Source organism: Rhinoderma darwinii, chromosome 12 (assembly GCF_050947455.1).
Source record: "Rhinoderma darwinii isolate aRhiDar2 chromosome 12, aRhiDar2.hap1, whole genome shotgun sequence".
In the NCBI taxonomy this organism is placed as follows: Eukaryota; Metazoa; Chordata; class Amphibia; order Anura; family Rhinodermatidae; genus Rhinoderma; species Rhinoderma darwinii.
In genome coordinates this window covers 39,085,418-39,107,487 of record NC_134698.1, presented here as the reverse complement: position 1 = coordinate 39,107,487, position 22,070 = coordinate 39,085,418, and the positions used below count along the sequence as shown (strand labels likewise).

General features: G+C 42.9%; 1 protein-coding gene across 2 annotated transcripts in view; it reads left to right on the top strand.

Moving 5' to 3' along the window:
• Nucleotides 1-22,070, top strand: part of AKAP6 (A-kinase anchoring protein 6) — a 439,319-nt gene that overhangs the window by 87,070 nt on the left and 330,179 nt on the right. For both annotated transcript variants that reach the window (XR_012851289.1, XM_075843564.1), the window contains exon 3: nucleotides 19,509-19,760. Coding sequence is in view for 1 of the 2 variants with exons in the window: in XM_075843564.1 (XP_075699679.1) it covers nucleotides 19,509-19,760 (252 nt within the window). In the remaining variant the exon portion in view is untranslated. The remainder of the gene's footprint in view (nucleotides 1-19,508; nucleotides 19,761-22,070) is intronic.

Sequence of the window (22,070 nt, the reverse complement as noted above, 5' to 3'; positions counted from 1 at the left end):
TTTAAGCTTTCCCCTTTTTAAATTATTCTTCTTTTTATTAATATCTTTTTAACCCAAAAAATGTTTAAACTTATTTATAATATATACATTTTTAAAATAATATAATTATGTATGTGCATTTTTTTGGTATATATGTATACGTTCAATCCCGTTTAATACAGAATGTTTTCAATAGCTAGACATATTCCAAGCATAACACATAGAAATGAATCATCTTTCATTGGACATTTGTACATAGCTCATATATATCATATATTTTGTATTTTTTATTGACTGTAATCATATGTATACTTTGATATGTAATTTGAGTTGGTGTTTTATTTTTGCATCCGACCCGGTAGTTCTTGTTTTTAATTGACCTTTCACTCGGTTATTTAACCGACACCCCACCCTTTCATTTACATACTACCTGAGGAAGAAACCGATCCGGTTTCGAAACTGTTCATTGTTAAACAGTTGTGTTTTTATATCATCCTGTATCAATAAATCCTTTCAATACCGACTATACCGTTATCCTTGAGGAATGTGGAATACACGTCCTTTGGAAGATTCTATTGATCAATAGCGCATAGAAGACACCCGTTTTTTGGCTTTTTTGCTTTTATTCCTTTATTTTATTACTTGAAACTTTAATTTTATTTTTTACAACTTTTATTTTCTATTTTTTTTACACTTATTTTTAGTTTTGCTAGGGGACTTGAAGGTCCAACTATTTGATTGCTGTTCTAATACATTGCACTAACTATGTAGTGATCCAAATAGTGAAAAATAAATTATCCCCCCTTGATGGAAGGCGCTCCTGCACTTGTAGATTGAATTCAACTGAAATCCCAGTCGGGACAAGATGTCAAATGAGGGTAACATTTTTTTTTCTTTTTTAAAAGACATACATGCTATGTCAGAAAATTAGAATAAAAGCTATGCGTTTCGACCCTGAACCAGGGTCTTCCTCAGGCTTGAAAAAAGTGAGAGGAAAAAAGAAATTTCCCTCCTTATATGTCCATTTTGACAGTCTCCGAACGGGGCATAGGAGGCTTCTGTAGCTGGCAGTCCAGGAGTCCAGTATAAGGTCTCCGGTTTCCATTGCAGCCACCGGCAACCCAGCAATCACGTTGCTGGGGTGCCGGTGGCTAAAAAGCCCTCAGATGCTGCGATCTCTATTGAGCACAGCATCTGAGGGGTTAATCGGCCGAATCGGAGGCTAGCTCCGGTCCTAGCCGTTACAGCAGGGTGTCAGCTGTAACATACAGCTGACACTCGGCAGTGATGGTGTGGGCTCAGCTCCTGAGCCCGCACTATCACCGCGATGTATCAGTACTGTGCTTCGCTGGATCCCCTGCATGACAGTGCAATATATATTCGGCGGATGTCGGGAAGGGGTTAATGCCCATGTCAAGCATCATCTCGGTTTATCTCATCCTATCCTGCAGAGGGAAAGAGCACTGCCAGGAAATAGCTCCATGGTGAGACAGTGGGGCATGAATGTGAATTAAGGTCATGAGATCATAGACCAACAGTGGCGTAACTACCGCTGTAGCAGCCGTAGCGGTCGATACGGGGCCCTCGGCAAGAGGGGGCCCGTGTCGCCTGCCGGCACGGGCCCCCACCATGGCCGGATGCTCCGCTAGCAGCCGCTATGTCTACACTACGGCAGAGCAGGGAGGTATCTCCCCGCTCTGCCATTAAACAAAAGACATTTATCCCCTATCCACATACTCTTTATCTGATGGTAGTAATGACAGAATCTCAACATCATTACGCCATATCTTTTCTTTAATATTCTGTGTTAAAGATCACCTGTCACTAGGTCCTATAAAGTGAGTTAGCAGTCTCACCTAATAGCCACTGTGTCTCTGAGTCCAGCGGTGTTTGTCTTGTACTTTTGTGTTCCCCCTTTGCTGAGCTATGGACCCCTCTATATTTAGCAATAAATATGGCAATGACTCGCTGGCTAGCCAAGTGGGTTTGGCTGCCAGCGATTCTCAGTGGGCAGAGGTACCACTAAGCCTCTGATGCTGACCTATCAGCGTAGGGCTGTTTTCTAAAGTCAGTATTCAGCTAGTGTCATCGCGTAAGACAACGCTGGCTGAAGACTGACTCACGCGATAACAGCCGGCTGTCATCGCGTGAGTCAGTCTTCAGCCAGTGTGGTCTCACGCGATGGCGCTAGCTGAAGATTGACTTTAGGAAATAGCCAGCAAGTCATTTCCATATTTATTGCTAAATATAGAGGGACCCATAGCTCAGTGAAGGGCGGACACACGAGTACAAGCAAACACCGCTGGACTCAGAGACACAGCAGATATTAGGTGAGACAGCTAACTCACTTTGTATTTCCTAGTGACAGGTCCTCTTTAAATGATAACCTAAAAGTGATAACTCACAAGTTAAAGCTTCTTTAACACAAACTTGTGAAACCCCAACACCTTTTTCAAAACCAGTCTGTTTGTAGGGGGAATATTAACTGGCCTGCCTGACTAAATATCATTTCTATTGGCAGACCAAACCTCACCAATAGTACCAGTATTTGAAGATTTCTTAACTAAATCTGACATGGCTGTCAAGAATGTATTAAGCACAGCCATATCTGTTTGAAGGGGCAGTAGGTGTATTGCCAGTAACCAGCGACCCATCCTAACTACATATCTCACCATCCTTAGGGTCTTCATGTCGGTGCCGCTATATACTTGCTGCAGTCCTCTGCTGTCCAGCTGGGCATGGCAACATCCTTCGGCTTACCGACTACTTGTTTCCGCTGCCGCTGGGAGGTGGAGAATACGCTCTCCAGGTCTTGCGTGACCGCTTCATTGGTCTGGCCTTTGTCTCCTCTTCTTCTTCCTGCACGGATGACTTCCTCTGTGCCGACGTCCGCGTCTTCCCCATGCTTTGTCCCTCTGAGCAGTGTCTTCTGGAACTTCCTGCAAACACCTCTTCAGCCACTCCTCACGGCTGTTCTTCTCCGCTCTTGCAATGAGCTGCCTCAGAAGATCCTCCATGACGACCGCTGCTCCAATCTTCTTCTTTCCAAAGACTCAGAGGATATTTCTGCACTACCATAAATAGAGCTGAGGATTCCAGCCAAAACCACTGCTGGCCATTCAGCTGGATCCACAGCCTCCTTCCAGATATTTCCAGAAAATTCCAGAACCTGCGCGTAGCAACACAGCTGATCTTCAAGTGAACTCAAAAAAGGTAAGTACCAACCACCCACATAGTTAAAGGGGAACCATTTTCACAAAACAGGGAAAAAACATTAAATACTGGCATCAAGATCAGATGTGGCCCGCTGCTAATGTCACCTTGGCCTTACACTCTATATGCCGATGTAAAGCAGCGTGCAAGAAGTGACAAACATATTTGAAGGTCACTAAACCATTAATTGAAAATGTTGAAAAGTTGTGAAAGAGGAGCACCAACTGCTATAACAGACCACTTGAGGAATTTGAAATGACAAAAAATATTTGTTTTGACCTATATAATTCATTCTCTAGTACTTGCAAAATATTTTGTCTTATACACACGGGTGTATTATGGGCCTCTGTTGTATAAATCCATGATACCACTCTTTAGACTGCTACGGGACCTTACTGTACTTCTGTGTGCCTTCAATTTTACATGGAGATTGTTTCTTACAGATTCTGTATAAATTTGTAAGAAAATAACTTGTGACCTTTGTACGAAGGTAATGGAGAATACTGTGCAGTACACAGTCACCATGGAGTGCCTCTGGGAGGAACAGTGTCATAGTATAGATCCATGGGGACTCTATGTGCAGCCATTCAAGATCCATGCATGGCTGTGTAAAAGAGTCATTAAATTATCTAAATTATCTAGGAAACACTCCAACTGCCAACCATTGCACTTGACTGTTTAGGAATTCTGGCTCCGAAATGGCTCATTAGTGCTGCTTGGATGCCATGGCCAGCTCAGGCTTCAACTGCAATCTAGAAGAAAACAATGGGGCATCTCCAGAAGAGTTCTGCAGTTTTTACACAGAGTTACTCATACACAAAGGCTGTATGGAAGCACATTGAGTACCTGGGGCTCCATACTATGGAGCAGTTTGGTGCTCCATATGGCGCTGTATTATGGAATTATTCATCCCTAGAAGCATTGCTGCTTCCATTATAAAGTATCAGATGGAGCATGCCACACTTTTTTTGTATGAATCCGACAGAAAAAAGTGTGGCATGCTCTTTCCTATAAGGCTAGAAGTCTATGGGTTTTGTATTACGTACAACAAAGCCATAAAATACTCTGATGCATGGGCTTTGTCACGCCTGTGGGGTATGTGGACCCACTAGGCCGCTCCGCCGTAGCGGAGAAGCATCTGGTCAAACAACATTCAATAACAGTCTCTCGGATAAGAGTACCTGAGGAGATGATCTGGCAGATACTCAAAGTAGCAGACAAGTGGCTCAGATGATGTTTGGTGTGGCAGATGACACTGGACGTCGCAGACGACACCAGACAACACCAAACATGGCAGACAACACCTGACATGGCAGTTGAGGCACACAAGACTCCAACAATAGGATTAGGCTCAGGTACAAACACAGCAACAGGATCCAGGAACCAGGATACCACTAAGGGACCATTTGCATATACAAACACAGGAATACAAACAACGCTCTGGCAAAGAGGGAAAGTGCAGGGTCCTTTAAATAGACCAGGGTGCAAAAGGATTGGCTATGGAACTTTTACTTTGGTGCACACGCTGGCTCTTTAAGGCCAGGAGGAGCGCGTGCGGACACCCTACGGGCGACAGTGGGGAACTGCAGCAGCGTGTGCTGGCGTCCCTGGGAGGAGAGTCGCCGGCAGGAAGAGTGTCCCACAGTCGCATTTGCCGCTGGGTAAGTAGGTTCTGCTGGCATAACATTACCCCCCACTTATGCCCCCTATTCTTAGGCCCGGAGCCTAGGAGGAACTTTTTGATGAGAATTGGGGCATTGATGTTCTCCTCTGGCTCGCAGGACCTGTCCTCAGGAACAAACCCTTTCCAGTCCACCAGATAGAAAGTCTTTCCTCCTGCCCTCTTGTAGTACAGAATATCCTTCACCTCAAAGATGCCAGAAGAACCACTGGGAGCAACTGCAGAACGAGGAGATTTACTGTAGCGGTTCAGGACCACAGGCTTCAGGAGGGACACATAAAACGAGTTGGGGATTCTGAGGGTAGGATGCAGCTGAAACTTATAGGATGCAGGTTTAATTTGTTGCAGTACATCGAAAAGTCTGAGGAACCCGGTAAGCAAATTTGTAAATTGGAATTTTTAAACAAATATTTTTTAAAAATAACCAGACCTTGGTTCCAAGAAGAAACTGAGGAGGTTCTCTTCTCTTCCTATCAGCGTTCCTCTTCATGCAGTCGACCGCCCGTAGGATAGAGGACCTCTTCTGTTACCAGATATGAAGAAAGTCTCCAAATGCAGAGTTAGCTGCGGGTACTTGAGATGTAGCCGGCACTGGAAGAGGAACATGTGGATGTTGGCTATATTCAATGAAGAATGGAGTAGAGGCAGTAGATTCACTCATGTGGTTGATCTAGGAGAACTCCGCCCAGGGAAGAATCTGCACCCAGTTGTCATGCTGAACAGAAATGAAATGAAGAAGGTAAATCTCCAATATTTGATTAATTATTTTGACTTGGCCGTTAGACTGAGGATGATAGGCAGAGGAAAAGTCCAATTTTACATCAAGAAATTTACTTAGAACTCTCCAGAATTTCGAAGTAAATTGTACCCCCCGATCTGACACAATACGGAGAGGCAGATGGAAGATATGCTGTATGAATAAATTTGCCAGATGAGGAGCAGAGGGAAGACCCGTTAGTGGGATGAAATGTGCCATCTTAGAAAAACAGTCCACCACCACCCATACAGTAGTGCATCCAGCCGAAGGAGGAAGGTCAGTAATAAAGTCCATTGCAATATGTTGCCAGGAGCCAACAGGCACTGGCAAGGGTTGGAGTAGGCCAGCAAATCTGGAGTTAGTAGATTTATTAGAGGCACAGATGGTACAGGAAGAGACAAAGTCCACAACATCCTTGGGCAGCGTGGGCCAACAGTATTGAACCAGAATGAGCAATATGGTCTCGAGTTCTACGCATGCCAGAGTGCCCAGCCAGCTTGGAACTGTGTCCCCAGTGGAGAATTATTTTTTTTGTCAGCTAGACGAACAAAGGTCTTCCTAATGGGAATGTCTCTAATTTGAAGAGGATTGACAGAAATAATCCTTTAAGGATTTATAATATATTGAGGAGTCTCTTCAGAGTCATCTGTCTCAAACGATGGAGACAAAGCATCGGCCCTCACATTCTTGTCAGCGGAAGGAAGTGGAGCACAAACTGGAATCAGGCGAAGAACAACGACCACCTGGCTTGATGAGGATTTAAACATTGAGCAGACTGGAGGTAGGTAAGATTCTTGTGGTCGGTGTAGATGATGAGATGATGAGCCAATGTCTCAATTCTTCCAAGGCCAACTTGATGGCCAATAACTCCTGATCCCCAATGTAGTAATTGCGCTCTGCATGAGAGAATAGTTTTGAGTAGTAGCCACACACCACTGCCTTACCCTTGGGGTTTTTCTGAAATAGAAGTGCACCTGCAACAACAGAAGAGAACTGCAACTGCAACTTCTAAAGAAAATTGTCAAGATACATCAGGATGGTCAAGAATCGAGGCTGAAGTGAAGGCACTCTTGAGACTGATAAATTCTAGCTCCGCCTCCGAGGTCCACACTTTGGCGTTCACCCCTTCTTAGTAAGGGCAGAGATATAAGCAGTTAGAGTTGAGAAGTTTTGGGTAGAAATTTGCGAATCCTAGAAATTGCTGTATAGCCCGAAGGCCCTGAGGACGTGGCCACTCCAAGACAGACTTCGCCTTCTCTGGATCCATCTTGAGTCCATGATCGGAGACAATGTAGCCAAGGAAAGGCAGAGAATTCTTCTCAAATATGCACTTTTCAAATTTAGCATGCAGATGTGTCTCCGTTATCTGCAACAAGACTTGACAGACATGCTTCCAATGCGTCGTCAGATCTGGTGAGTAGATCAGGATGTCTTCCAAATATACCACTACGCAGACATAGAGGAGATCCCAGAAGATGTCATTCACTAATTCCTGAAATACTGCTGGAGCAATACACAGACCAAAGGGCATCACGAGGTACTCGTAGTGTCCGTCATGAGTGTTGAATGCGGTCTTCAATACGTCACCTTGACGGATCCGTATCAGGTTGTAAACCCCGCGTAAGTCCAGCTTGGTAAAAATCTTGGCTCCACGAATCCGATCAAAGAGCTCCGAGATCAGCGGCAAGGGAAACTTGTTCTTGACCGTGATTTGGTTGAGACCATGTTAATCAATACAGGGTCGAAGAGATCCATCTTTCTTTTTAACGAAAAAGAACCCAACTGCTGCTGGAGAAGAAGTCTTCCGGATGAACCCCCTCTCAAGGTTCTCCTTGACATAGGCCAACATGGCCTGGGTCTCTGGCAAGGATAGAGGATACAGATACCCGTCCATGAGGAGGTGAGATATCTGCGAGCAGTTCAATAGGGAAATCGTAAGAACGATGAGGAGGAAAAACATCTGCCTCCTTTTTACTGAAGATGTCTGCGAAGCCAGCATAGTGTGTGGGTAGTCCAGAGGAGACTGGATAAAAAAAAACCTGTGGCATACAGCAGTGGAGACACTTGGAGCCCCATTGGAGGACCTCTCCAGAGTTCCAGTCGAGAAACGAAGAATGTAAACAAAGCCAAGGCAGGCCCATCAAAATAGGGTTTTCAGCTTTAGACAGGATGTAGAAGAGAATCTGTTCTGCGTGGAGGATTCCGACTTGAAGTCTCAGCGGTTTTGTCATGAACAGTATAGGATCATGCAGAGGTTGCCCATTCATAGAAGCGACTGCCAGGAGTCTCTCTAGAGGAACCGTGGGCAAATGGAGACGATCTACTAGATCCTGCTGAATAAAATTTGCAGCGGCTCCGGAATCCAGGTAGGCAGAGACATTATGTGATTTATCACCTGTAACAATGGTCGCTGGAATGGACTGTTTGGGAGTGGACTTTGGTAGTTGGCGTCGCTCCACCTAGGGTTGTCTCTCCAACCAACCCTAGGAGGTGGAGTTTCCCGGCATCTGAGGACATCGATGCACAAAACTGCCTCCGTGGCTGCAATACAAACATAGCCCAGAAGTGCGTCTACGCTGTTTCACCTGGTTGGATAATTTGAGTCGGTCCACTTGCATGTGTTCCTCAGGTGGAACAACAGAAGAGAGCAATAGAGGTCGATCCGGGTTGCCAACAAAATGAGGGCATCCAGGGTGGATGGGAGTTCACCAGCGACAAGCTCGTCCTTTATTTGTGGGGACAGTCCTTACCAGAAGGTAGCAACTAAAGCCTCATTGTTTCGGGCAAGTTCCGCTGCCAGGGTACGGAACTGGATAGCATTTCTCCAACCGTGGTTCCACCTTGACGGAGGGTCAGAAGAGATGCAGCTGCGGAAGATGACCGTCCAGGTTCCTCAAAGACAGTGCGGGAAGTTTGTAGAAACAACTGCAAATTGGAGGTCTCCGGACCCTCACGTTCCCATATGGGATTAGCCCATGCCAGGGCCTTGCCAGAGATGAGGGAGACCATGGCGGTTGCAGTAGGATCCAAACGATGCACGATGGAGTTCACTGCCTGTAGGAACTGATCCTGCCGTCCCCGGAGGAAACGCATGTCTGCTTGCATCGCTTGGAATTCCGTCGTAGTCTTGGGCTAACCAGCGGGATCCATGGCCTGAGCGTACTATCACGCCTGTGGGGTATGTGGGCCTACTAGTTTGCTCTGCCATGGCCGAGAAGCTTCTGGCCAAACAACAATCAATAAAAGTCTCTCGGATAAGAGTACCTGGGAGATGATCTGACAGATACTCGACGTAGCAGACACGTGGCTCAGATGATGCTTGACATGGCAGACGACACCAGACATGGCAGACGAAACCAGACATGGTAGATGACACCAGACGTGGCAGATGAGGGACACACGACTCCAACAATAGGCTTAGGCTCAGGAACAAACACACTAACAGGATGCGGGAAGCAGGATACGGGAACACTGGGAGCAGGATACAACTAAGCCAACCATTTGCATAGATGAACACAGCAATACAAACAACGCTCAGGCAAGGAGGGAAAGGGCAGGGTCTTTTAAATAGTCCAGGATGCAAAGGGATTGGCTAGGGAACTGTTACTTTGGTGCGTGCACTTGTGCTTTAAGGCCGGGAGTAGCGCGCGCACACCCTACGGGCGACAGTGGGGAGCTGCAGCTGCGTGTGCTGGTGTCTCCGGGAGGAGAGATACAAGCAGGAAGAGTGTGTCCCGCGGTCGCAGCTGCCAGGGGTAAGTAAGTTGTGCTGGTGGGCACAACAAGGTCTAAGTTATCCAACACTCGTATTACTCATGTGAAAACTTATCTGCTTTCCTATCAACCAATTGATTAAACACAATTAGACTTGATTACATTTAGTGATTCTGAATCTAAAACATCATGTACACAGTTATATTATGGCTCAATTTTGTGCAGGCCTGTAATAGGGTCCCCAAAGAGGTGCATGGGGCCTCTACCGATTTCATATGCATAAGGAGATTTTTTGTACATATGAATCTGACAGAAAAAAATTGTTACATGCTCCATTGAACACCGTATGTATTCAGATATTGTCCCCTTAGAGCCTTAGCTTCCATGGGAGACCAAAAAACATATACGGCTCCCAGCTTATATGTGCACTGTGTTGGTTTACTTATATAACTGTAAAGGATCTGCCAGGCACAACTTCTGTGTATACGCCCATAGGTAATCAGTCTGCACCTGAGTCTATGTCTCTGAGACTGACTCCTTCTTCCACCACTCAGGATGGCAGGCTTAGGGAGAGCCTATCGCAGCCTGGCCAGACGGAGCTAGCTCCCGCCCTCTGTCTATTTATACCTGCCTTTTCTGTTCCTCCTTTGCTTGTGATTCTTCCCGTGTGGTTTCCTGGCCCTGCTACAGCTTCTGACTATTTGATCCTGCTCCATACTGACCCTGGCTTACTGACTACTCTCCTGCTCTGCGTTTGGTACCTCGTACACTCCTGGTTTGACTCGGCTCGTTCACCACTTTTGTTGCTCGGTGTTGCCGTGGGCAACCGCCCCATTTCCCTTAGCTTTGTGTACCCTTGTCTGTTTGTCTCGTGCACTTACTGAGCGTAGGGACCGTCGCCCAGTTTGACCCCGTCGCCTAGGGCGGGTCGTTGCAAGTAGGAAGGGACAGAGTGGCGGGTAGATTAGGGCTCACTTGTCCGTTTCCCTACCCCCATCATTACAATAACAAAATTATTTCCACAAAGGCTCAACTCCATTGAGCCCATTAACACAACCCTACTCTAACAGTGCATAGGATTGTACATTATTTTAATTTTATTTCTTTAACCCCTTAAGGACACATCCTGTTTTGGCCTTAAGGAAACAGCCAATTTTTTCAAATCTGACATGTGTCAATTTATGTGGTAATAACTCTGCAATGCTTTTATGTATCTGAGATTGTTTTCTCGTGACACAATGTACTTTATGTTATTGGTAAAATTTGGTCGATATATTCAGTATTTATTTGTGAAAAACCTCATAATTCTGAGAAAATTTGCATTTTTCTAAATGTAAATGTTTTTCCTTGTAAGACAGATAGTAAATATTTTATGTGGTATTACTATTTAACATTTCTCGTATGTCTACTTTTTGTTTGCATTGTTTTTTAAAAGTCCTTTTATTTTTCTAGGACGTTACAAGGCTTAGAACTTTAGCAGCAATTTCTCACATTTTCAAGAAAATTTGAAAAGGCTATTTTTTCAGAGACCATTTCAATTCTGAAGTGGCTCAAAGCATTCAAAACAGCATTCAGAAAGTTTCTTAACACTTTAGGTGTTTCACAGGAATTAAAGCAAAGTAGAGGGGAAATTTACAATTTTAATTTTTGGGGCCAAATTTCATTGGTAATAATTTTTTTTCTTTAACACAGAAATGCAGATGAATGCAATTCAATATTTATTGCCCAGATTCTGCAGTTTTTAGAAATATCCCACATGTTGTCCTAGTGTGCTTATGGATTGAAGGACCGGCCTCAGAAGCAAAGGAGTACCTAGTGGATTTTGGGGCCGCCTTTTTTTAGAATATATTTTAGGCACCATGTCAGGTTTGAAGAGGTCTTGTGGTGCCAAAACAGTGGAAACCACCCAATAGTGACCCCATTTTGGAAACTAAACCCCTCAAGAAATATTTATAGGGGTATAATTAGCATTTTGACCCCACACGGTTTTTGCAGAATTTATGGGAATTATGCAGTGAAATTGAAAATCTAAAGTTTTTTTCTAATAAAATGTAATTTTTGCTCATATTTTTTCATATTTACAATACATAAAGGAGAAAAAGCACCCCAACATTTGTAAAGCAAACTCTTCTGAGCACAGCAATACCCCATATGTGGTAATAAATTGCAGGGCTTAGAAAGGACGGAGCGCCATTTGACTTTTGGAGCTTACGTTTTGCTGGAATGGTTTGCGGCGCCATGTCACATTTGCAAAGCCCATGAGGGGCCAAAACACTCCAAACCCCGCAAAAGTGACTGAATTTGGGGAACTACACTTTTTTGCTGAATTTATTGGAATTAGGCAGTGAAAATTAAAATCTACATTCTTTCCACTAAAATGTTGAATTTCTTTCATTTTCACAAGGAATAAAGGAGAAAAAGAACCCCAACAATTGTAAAGCAATTTATCCTGAGTACGACAATACCCCATAAGTTGTCATAAACTGCTGTTTGGACACACGGCAGGGCTCAGAATGGCAGGAGTGCTACTTGGCATGTAGATTATGGTTGATTGTTTTTTGGGCGCCATGTCGCATTTGCAGAGCCACTGAGGTACCAGTACAGTAGAAACCCCTGAGAAGTGACTCCATTTTGGAAACTATACCCCTCAGTGTAATCATCTAGAGGTGTAGTGAGCATTTTGATCCCAAAGGTTTTTCATAGATTGTATTAGAATGAGGCAGTGAAAGTTAAAATATTTTTTATTTCCCAAAAATATGTAGTGTTGTGCGCAATTTATTTTTTCACAAGGGGTAATAGGAGAAAAACAACACACAATTTGTTACCCAATTTCTCCCGAGTACGGCAATACCCCATGTGTGGCACTAAACTGCTGTTCTGGCACATGGCAGAGCCCAAAATGGAAGGAGCGCCATTTGGCTTTTATAGTACAGATTTTGTTGTACTGGTGTACGGGTGCCATGTCACATTTGCAGAGCTCCCTTAGGTACCAGAATAGAGTGGGAAAACCCTGAGAAGTGACCATATTTTGTAAACTACACCCCTCAAGGCATTTATCATTTGCCTGGACATATGGCAGGGCTTAGGAGTGAAAAAGCAAATGCACATCTGAGGCCTATTTTGGTGATTTTAGCAGCATTGGCCCACAATTGCAAGCTCTGGGGTCAAATAGTAAAACAAACCCCAAGTGATGACCCCCATTTTGGAATCTGCACCCCTCAAGGCTTTTTAAGGGGTGTAGTGAGCATTTTCACCCCACAGGTTTTTTATTGTATTAGAAACGAACGCTCAGTGGATGGTGCAAAGTGAAATTTGCAATTTACCACAGGTATATGCCATTTTAGTGCACAGTATGTCGTGCCACTGAAGACAAATACCTCAAACTGTTAAGCGGGTTCTTCCGGGTATGGCGATGTCATATATGTGGACATCAACTGCTGTTTGGGCACGCTGCAGGGCTCAGAAGGGAGGGAGCGCCATTTGGCCTTTGGAGCGCAGATTTTGCTTAGTGGTAGTTTTGTTTGGGGTTTTGCTGGTATTTCAGTTTAGGATGTGGGGGCATATGTAATGTGTGCGAGTACATCAGGGCATAATAAGAGGGTATAATAATGGGGTAAATAAATAATAATACATAGATATGTGACCGGTGTCGCACTGATAAATGGTGCCCAATCTTATCCGCATTTGGAACACTCTGCACATTTTGCATCGCCATATTCTGAGAGCCAGAACTTTTTGATTTTTTTTCTCCACCGGAGCTGTGTGAGGGCTTATTTGTTGTGGGACAATCTGTAGATTTCACTGTTACTATTTTGGGGTACATGCGATTTTTTGATCACTTTTTATTAAAATTTTTGGCAAACAAGGTGACCAAAAACCAGCAATTCTGATAATGTTTTTTATTCTTTTTTTTACGGCATTCGCCATGCGCTATGAATGAAAATTTTACTTTACTCTGCGGGTTGTATATAGTTCATTTTATGTTTTGCAGCGTCTGCACTTTTGTTTCAAATAATTAATTTTTTGTGTCGCCATATTCTGAGAGCCATAACTTTTTAATTTTTCCGTCAAAAAAGCTGTGGGAAGGCTTGTTTTTTTGCGGGACGGGCTGTAGTTTTTAATGGTATAATTTTGGGGTTCATGCAACTTTTAGATCCATTTTTTTATTCCGTTTTGAGAGGGGTAGTGACTAAAAAACAGCGATTCTGGAATTGTTTTTTATTTTATTTTTTTTACAGTGTTCACCGTGCGGGTAAAATAGTGTGATATTTTTATAATTTGGGTCGTTACGGATGCGGTGATACCACGTATGTGTACTTTTTAATGTTTTCCGTTTTTTCCTATAATAAAAGACTTATTATGGGAATAAAGGCAGTTAGTTTTTTTTAACGTGAAACTTTTATTTTTTTACTTTTTTTACAACGTTTTTATTAACTTGTTTTAACTTTTTTTTGTCCCACTAGGGGACTTGAAGGCAGCACACGAAAGCCGTATGGCTTTACAGCCTCAGTGCACTGCCATACAGGCACCATTCACGTGACTCTGCCTTGTGTATGGGACCAAAGTGTTAAGGATCTGCCAGGCACAACTTCTGTATCCACGCCCATAGGTAATCAGTCTGCACCTGCTTCTATGTCTGTGAGACTGACTCCATCTTCCACTACTCAGGATGGCAGGCTTAGGAGTGGGAGAGCCTATCACAGCCTGGCCAGACGGAGCTAGCTCCCGCCCTCCGTCTATTTATACCTGCCTTTCCTGTTCCTCCTTGCTTGTGATTCTTCTCTGTTGGTTTCCTGGCCCTGCTGCAGCTTCTTGAACTACTTGTCCCTGCTTTGTATTGACCCTGGCTTACTGACTACTCTTCTGCTCTGCGTTTGGTACCTCGTACACTCCTGGTTTGACTCGGCTTGTTCACTACTCTCCTGCTCTGCGTTTGGCACCTCGTACTCTCCTGGTTTGACTTTGCTCGTTTACTACTCTTGTTGCTCACGGTGTTGCCGTGGGCAACTGCCCCGTTTCCCTTGTTCTGTGTTTCCTTGTCTGGTTGTCTGTCGTGCACTTACTGAGTGTAGGGACCGTTGCCCAGTTGTACCCCGTCGCCTAGGGCGGGTCGTTGCAAGTAGGCAGGGACTGAGTGGCGGGTAGATTAGGGCTCACTTGTCTGTTTCCCTATCCCTGTCATTACACTAAGCTTCATTATATATTACAATTTGCAATGAGATTAAAATAGTCACCACAATCTTACTACAAGACCACTTTGTCCAAGAAATGTATGATGAGGGAAAGAAACGTTTATGAAATGTATTAGTTTGAAAAGTGGTTCAATATCTTAACCAACCCTTTAAAGGGAATGTGTCGCTAGAATTTTTTTTTTTTTTTTAAGTTAAACAGTTGGTATATAAATGATTACACATTGTTTAAATTTTTTTAATTTTTTCACAAATCAGGAAATATTATAAATTAGATTCTAATTTATAATATTTCCATGTGCTGGTCACTAGAGGGAGCAATTCCCAAAATTTCAGCATTGGCATGTGGTAAAGCAACCTCATTGCTTTATGCTGAAAAATTGGAGAAGACACACTCGCTCTAGTGTCCTCACACAATCCCCCCTCCTTTCTCCTGGCTAGTGCCAGGAGAAAGGAGGGGGTTGAATGTTCAAACCTCCTACACTGTGTGCCGCCATTTTTTGAGCGAATGCACAGTGTAGGAGAATTAGATACAGTGGTAATCAGACAGTATAACACGAACATACACACACATCACATACACAAACATAACTTACCTGCTCCTGCCGCCGCCGCTGCCGCCGACTCCGCTCCTAGTCCTTGCGTCTGAACATATGGCCGGAAACCGCGACCGGAAGTCGTCATCTTACTGTCCGGCCGCGGCTTCCAGTCCACATGAAAATGGCGCCGGATGTCGCTCTGCCAAAGACCTTCCTTTTGGTCTGTGTGGGAGCGGCGCATGCGCCATTCCCACGAAGACGGCGTACGCTATAGTGAATGGAACGGCTCCCGTTCGCAGTCTCTATGGGGATGTATGTGCCGTATTCCATCTCTGTATGTGTCATTAATCGACACATACAAAAATGAAAAAAAAATGGCAGCCCCCATAGAGAAGTAAAAGAAAGAAAAAAGTACAACACAAAAACACAAATAAATAAAATTTATTTTAATGACATACTAAAAGCAATAATATATATATATAAAAACATTTTTTTCGTGACACCTTCCCTTTAATGACCACCTGCCAGATAAAATAATGCTGTGCAACTTATGAGAGGAACAAGATCTAAATGCCATAATTAGGTGGGACAGATTTAGCATTAAAGGTCAACTTTGCTTTATAGAGGAGTCGACTGGTCTACAACATTTTGGAAGGCTCTTAAGACTGAAACTAGTTCCTCATCCTACAATAGAAAAGGGGCAGGACATCTTAGGGGTGGGGTGCTGCACTACATTTAGAACAGAGTTTGGGTTTTCACTGATTATTTTTCCTTATTTTTAGGTCTAGCCTGAAAGTCATACTTAAAAAATGCACTCACTGTTATTTTACAATTGTTCATGTACACTATTTTGTGAAGTGAAATCTTGGATAGCAGTTTAGGATTAATGCTTGGCTTGCGTTGTGTTTTATGCCCTTCATAATAAGCTACTACTTCAGCTCCCTATATACAGTGCCAGCCAGAGGGCTGCCATATACAGGAACACATCACTGGTTATGATGCCATCTGCTGGTTGCTCTGATTATGTCTCCTCTAAAACATAGAAATATATTTCAGCTTTCCAAGTTCTGATGGGTTACTGGCCTCATGCACACGACCGTAGGGGTTTTTACTGTCCACAAATACGGATCCAGCAGGTACAGATACACATCCGTAATTGTCCGCAAATGCGGACAAGAATAGGACATGTTCTATAATATGCGGATCATATCTACTGCCCGGACACACATCCGTAACTATACGGAAAGGTATCCGTGACCAATAGAAATTAATGGGTCCGCAATTTCATCGGATTCCGTGATTACGGATAAAAATTACGGTCGTGTGCATGGAGCCTCACTGCCTCCTGGGACCTTTTGGGATTGGCAAGATGTAGGAGGGGTCTCCTAGGATAGCTGGAATGTGCTTGCAATCCAAGACCACCCTGCTGAATCTGGGGTACTTGGTGTATAACTACGAATAGGGGAACTGTGATCTTTGCAAATAGTATGGACTTTCCCTGAACCATTACTCAAAGTTGGAAGTACACAATTCTCTACGTCATTGTATGCTGTAATATTAAAATTTCCCTTCCCTGAAACTTGTGCGACTGCATGATCATGGAAGCCCAATCTATGGAGCTCCTGAGAAACAGTTTTTATGCTAATATTGTTTTTACACTGTAGTGTTGGGACGGATCACAAACATTTCTGTCTTTGTGCTTCAGCACTCAGCATTCCATTCTGTGGCCTTGTGTGTTTCACTGATTCACGGTTCATCTTTTTTTTACCCAAAATTACAATTTCCAGAAACTTTTTTCATAACATGGATGGTGGTCATAGTGTAACAAAGAGTATGCAGCAAAGAAATTATAATAATAATGCATGGCAATATCTGCAAGTCATACCACAATCTAAAAAAGGGTCGTGATGAAGAGCAGCTTGTTAATAGCTTTAAAAATGTAGCTCCTCTCTTAACTTCCCCTAACTCACATCACGTAATCCTATAGAATGGGTTCACACTACCTATTTTCAGGCGTAAGCGAGGCGTATTATGCCTCGTTTTATGCCTGAAAATAGGGCTACAATACGTCGGCAAACATCTGCCCATTCATTTGAATGGGTTTGCCGACGTATTGTGCAGACGACCTGTAATTTACGCGTCGTCGTTTGACAGCTGTCAAACGACGACGCGTAAATGGACTGCCTCGGCAAAGAAGTGCAGGACACTTCTTTGCCACGTAATTTGAGCTGTTCTTCATTGAACTCAATGAAGCACAGCTCAAGATTTACGAGCGCCTCAGACGGCTCGCAAAATGCGAGGAGGAGCATTTACGTGTGAAACGAGGCAGCTGTTAACAGTCTGTCTTTTCACACGTAAATGCCTCTCATCGTGTGAACATACCCTTACTGGCAGAATGAATGAACAGTTTACTGTTACACATTAGGCCTCGTTCACATCTACGTTGGAGGCTACGTTAGGAGCCTCCGTCGTAGATCCGACCGAGATTGCCAGAGACAGTAGCGCAGTATTGTCTCAGGTAAAATCAGGGACACCCCTACGGAAAGCCGTCAAAACCCATTTTTATGAAAATATACTGAGATATATGTAATAAAAAAGAAGAAGTATTGACACCGTAGGATGAGGCTATTGCTGTATCTTGCCTGAGCATTTATATCTTTATAAGTAGCTTTGTAGTGGACTGGCAAGGTCACCCTGGAAAAACACTGAATGCCAAATGCTGAGTCAAACCTATAGTTTCATACAGTTTCAAACAGCAAACAACCTATATTATAAGTCATTTAATAAAGACTTAAATGTCAAAAATAGTCCTAGGTGGCGTCAACCTAAGAATTTTTGTACAAGTACAAGCTAAAACAGACAAACGTGTGAAGGTCAAATGGTATTAACGTAAATGGGAACATTGAGATGTATTATATGCAGTGTGTATATTTAATATCAGTACAAGGCAATGGTCAGTACATTTCAATAGGCACTCTGTGTGATGCCTTATAGTGCTCTGTACAGCGCTTTATTACTGAGTTATTATGGCCTAGATGTCATGCTTCTAAAGGAGAATAGCTCTGTAATACAGTATGGCATTTGATGCAGCATGGCACCATTTATTTCCAGTCAGATTTATTTGCATTGCTATAGAGAAAAACCTCTGCATGCTTCTATATGAAATTAGAGGCATACAGAGGTCACATAGAAGTCTATGGATGGCGTATTATTACTGTAGAACTTGGAGTGTGACTTAGTGTTACGTATTTCAGGATACTCTGTATGACTGAGCAGAAAAGCACAGAGTGTCTTTCTACTAACATGACAGTGAAATGTGCCAGCCTCCCAGGCTGCTTCTGGTGAAACAGTCTCTCCCATCTTCTATCACATTCCCCTGGGTGAGAAATCAGCTCCTAAATATAGTCCCTGGGAGGGGCATTGAGGGACCAGCCTTAGAGAAGACTTGGTTCAGAATCGGGGCCCTTTCTGACTCTGGGAAAGGCCCTAAATCCAAAGCTTGATAGACAGACCAGGCGTGGCAGCATAAATGGTGGCCAGGTAGGGTTGTTGTGGATTATTTTCAGTTCATATGTTGGTAATTTTTCTAACAGTCAGTTATATAGACAAATAACTAGTTATAGTCGAGGCTCCAAGAATGCATTTGCCTGCATTACACTTCGTGGAGTGTCCAGAATCCTTATTCTAATCTGAAACCAATTTGTAGCAAATAATAATTAATTTGTTAATAAAATGTCTAATCTTGTACATCGTGTATAGCATTGTGTACTCGTGAAATATCAATGAAGGCTATCTTATCTCATGTGGGTGTTTTAAAGGGAAATGCAAAGCTTTGTTAGTAAAGCCTCAGACAGTGCGAGCAATTGAAACAGCAAGTGTGTTTGTGTGTTTTAGAAGCAAAATGTCCCGACAGCTGAAAGTGTAATGGCAGCTGTCCTCTTATGTCATGAATCCCAGGACACGCACAGACACAACCAGGGACTGCCCAGTGCCATGCTCGCTTATACAAAGACAACAGCTTATTTGTTCAGAAGGAATGGCCATAACACAGGACTACATTGCCAGCACTTTGGGGTCTGAAAATTAATTAATATTTGTGGTATTGCTTTTAGCAATTTTATTGTAGAGTTTTGTTTATTCAAGTGCAAAGTTGCTGTTTGTGCTTGTGCATCTGTTATGAGGTTGTAGTCCTGTTGCTTGGTCTATATTAACTATTTAGGAAACGTTATGTCAAAATATTTTTTTTACTGTTAGTGCAGTTGAGGTTTATTGCCAATATTCTATTTGCTTACATGTTTTTGTATTTCATACTCATTATATGTTTTCCAATTTATTCCTTTTTTATTTTTAACTCACTGCCCTTTATCTGTGTGGATTTGTTTCTCTTGCTGGTTTATTTTCCTCTCTAAATATTGATTTTTCTCTTTATATGGCAGGAAATTTGTGAGGATATCTCAGATCACGTGGAACAGATCCATGCTCTGCTGGACACAGAGTTTTCCCTGAAGCTCCTGTCATACTCTGTGAATGTGATTGTTGATATACATACAGTACAGCTCTTGTGGCATCAGCTGCGGGTGTCTGTGCTGGTCCTGAGGGAGAGGATCCTACAGGGGCTGCAGGATAGCAACGGCAACTATACACGGCAGACGGACATCCTTCAGGCATTTACAAAGGAGGAGCAAGAGGCAAGAAGTAGCATACAAATTCTACCCTTTAGACACCCCTAAAGTCTTAGCTAGAAATACATACCTGTCCTGCCCATGCATGCATAATAACTGATTTTGTTTTGTACGTAACATTCCTATTTATCTTCTTTCACACAAACTAACCAACACTTTAACCAGAATAGTCCTTTAAATCTGAATGATATCCTAATAATGCAAAGCAGTTTGTACAGGCAACCTGCGATCCCTCTTATAGCTTATGACTCTCTGAGAGATTTCACTGAGCATTGGGGAGCTAGAAATTTATTTCAGGACTCCCATGGACACTTCATTCCATGGGCCTGTGCACAACGTGACAAATTTAATTATCTGATAACTGTAGTCTATTGGTGTGTATGTGGAATCTTGCATCCTTTATTAAATACACGCCTTCTGGTTTCTGTTTAGCTGTAAATATATATACATTATATTTAGGCAGAGCTGTTTTAACTTTTGTATATCCAGTGCAGAAAGTATAGCAATATATTTGGAGCAGGGTATAATTTTTCAACGCTGGAAGAACCTGTAACAACCCTGAGTGTCAACCCTGGTGAAGTATTGTTGACACAAGTAAAATGCATTTGGTTGTACCCACAACCTGCTTCTTCTGGGGGATGATTCCAAGACAATTTTGACACGATCTAGCAAGTGTTCTGTATTATAAACTGCTCTATCTGCCAGTGATCACAGAATCCTGCAGAGGGAGCACTTATTTATACAACTGGATCATGACACATGTCTACAAATGCAATAACAGAGTAATGCACAGGAGGAAGAAGGCCAGAAGAACCATGAGAGCTCCATATTGTGAATTCCTATATGAATAAGGTTTTGGGAGAGATTAACCTAAAACCTGGCAAAAGCTTCAGTTTGCACAAAGTTGTTTTAAAGCATCGAAAGTTACTCTGCTGAGATGCAGACTTTAGTTTAAAGAGGCTCCGTCACCAGATTCTCAAATCCCTATCTCCTATTGCATGTGATCGGCGCTGCAATGTAGATAACAGTAAAGTTTTTTTTTTTTTGAAAAACGTTCATTTTTGGCCAAGTTATGAGCTATATTATATATATGCAAATGAGCTTTGAAATGGACAACTGGGTGTGTTTTTATTCGTATGTCCAACTGGGCGTGTATTGTGTTTTTAACTGGGCGTGTTTACTTGTTTTACTAACTGGGCGTTGTAGAGAGAAGTGTATGATGCTGACGAATCAGTGACCAATCAGCATCATGCACTCCTCTCCATTCATTTACACAGCAGCATCGTTCTTACTAGAACGATGTGCAGCCACATACACAAGTGTCCTGATAATGAATACACATGACCTCCAGCCTGGACGTCATGTGTATTCAGATTCCTGACACTTCTGAATCCTTTCTGTGAGATTTCAGCAAGCCGCGCATAATCTCGCGAGATTACGAGGTAAACGAGATTTAGTTTCCCTTGCTGGAAATCTCACAGAAAGGATTCAGAAGTGTCAGGATTCTGAGTACACATGACGGCCAGGCTGGATGTCATGTGTATTCATTATCAGGACACTTGTGTATGTGGCTGCACATCGTTCTAGTAAGAACGATGCTGCTGTGTAAATGAATGGAGAGGAGTGCATGATGCTGATTGGTCACTGATTCGTCAGCATTATACAATTCTCTCCACAACGCCCAGTTAGTAAAACAAGTAAACACGCCCAGTTAAAAACACAATACACTCCCAGTTGGACATACGAATAAAAACACGCCCAGTTGTCCATTTCAAAGCTCATTTGCATATATATAAAATAGCTCATATATAAAAAAGAACGTTACTGTTCTCTACATTGCAGCGCCAATCACATGCAATAGGAGATAGGGATTTGAGAATCTGGTGACAGAGCCTCTTTAATTTGCTTAGAGCATTCTAGATTGTTATGCAAGATGGAAAGTCGGATATTTCATCCACCTGTGTTTTCTGCTAATTGGAGTTGGGATGCAAATTCAAGTTTTTGTTTACCGCACTGGGTTTTTACATTTCAGGAAGCACTCAAACAATGTGTTTCAAATAGAGAAAACGTTTGGGGCGCATTAATGAAAACCATTAAATAGGTGAATGTTGATGCTGTCCATAGCAACATATCACCACTGTATCCAATAAATGACACAGGGCAACACGCTGTTTTTATGATCATGCAAAATCCCATTATATAACTAGGGAACAGCAGATCATCATGTACCTAGTGGAAGGATTTCTCATGTATGTCATCTTGATGTATTAGGGCCTGATATAATGTATACGACTTTCAACTTGAACTCTTTCCTTC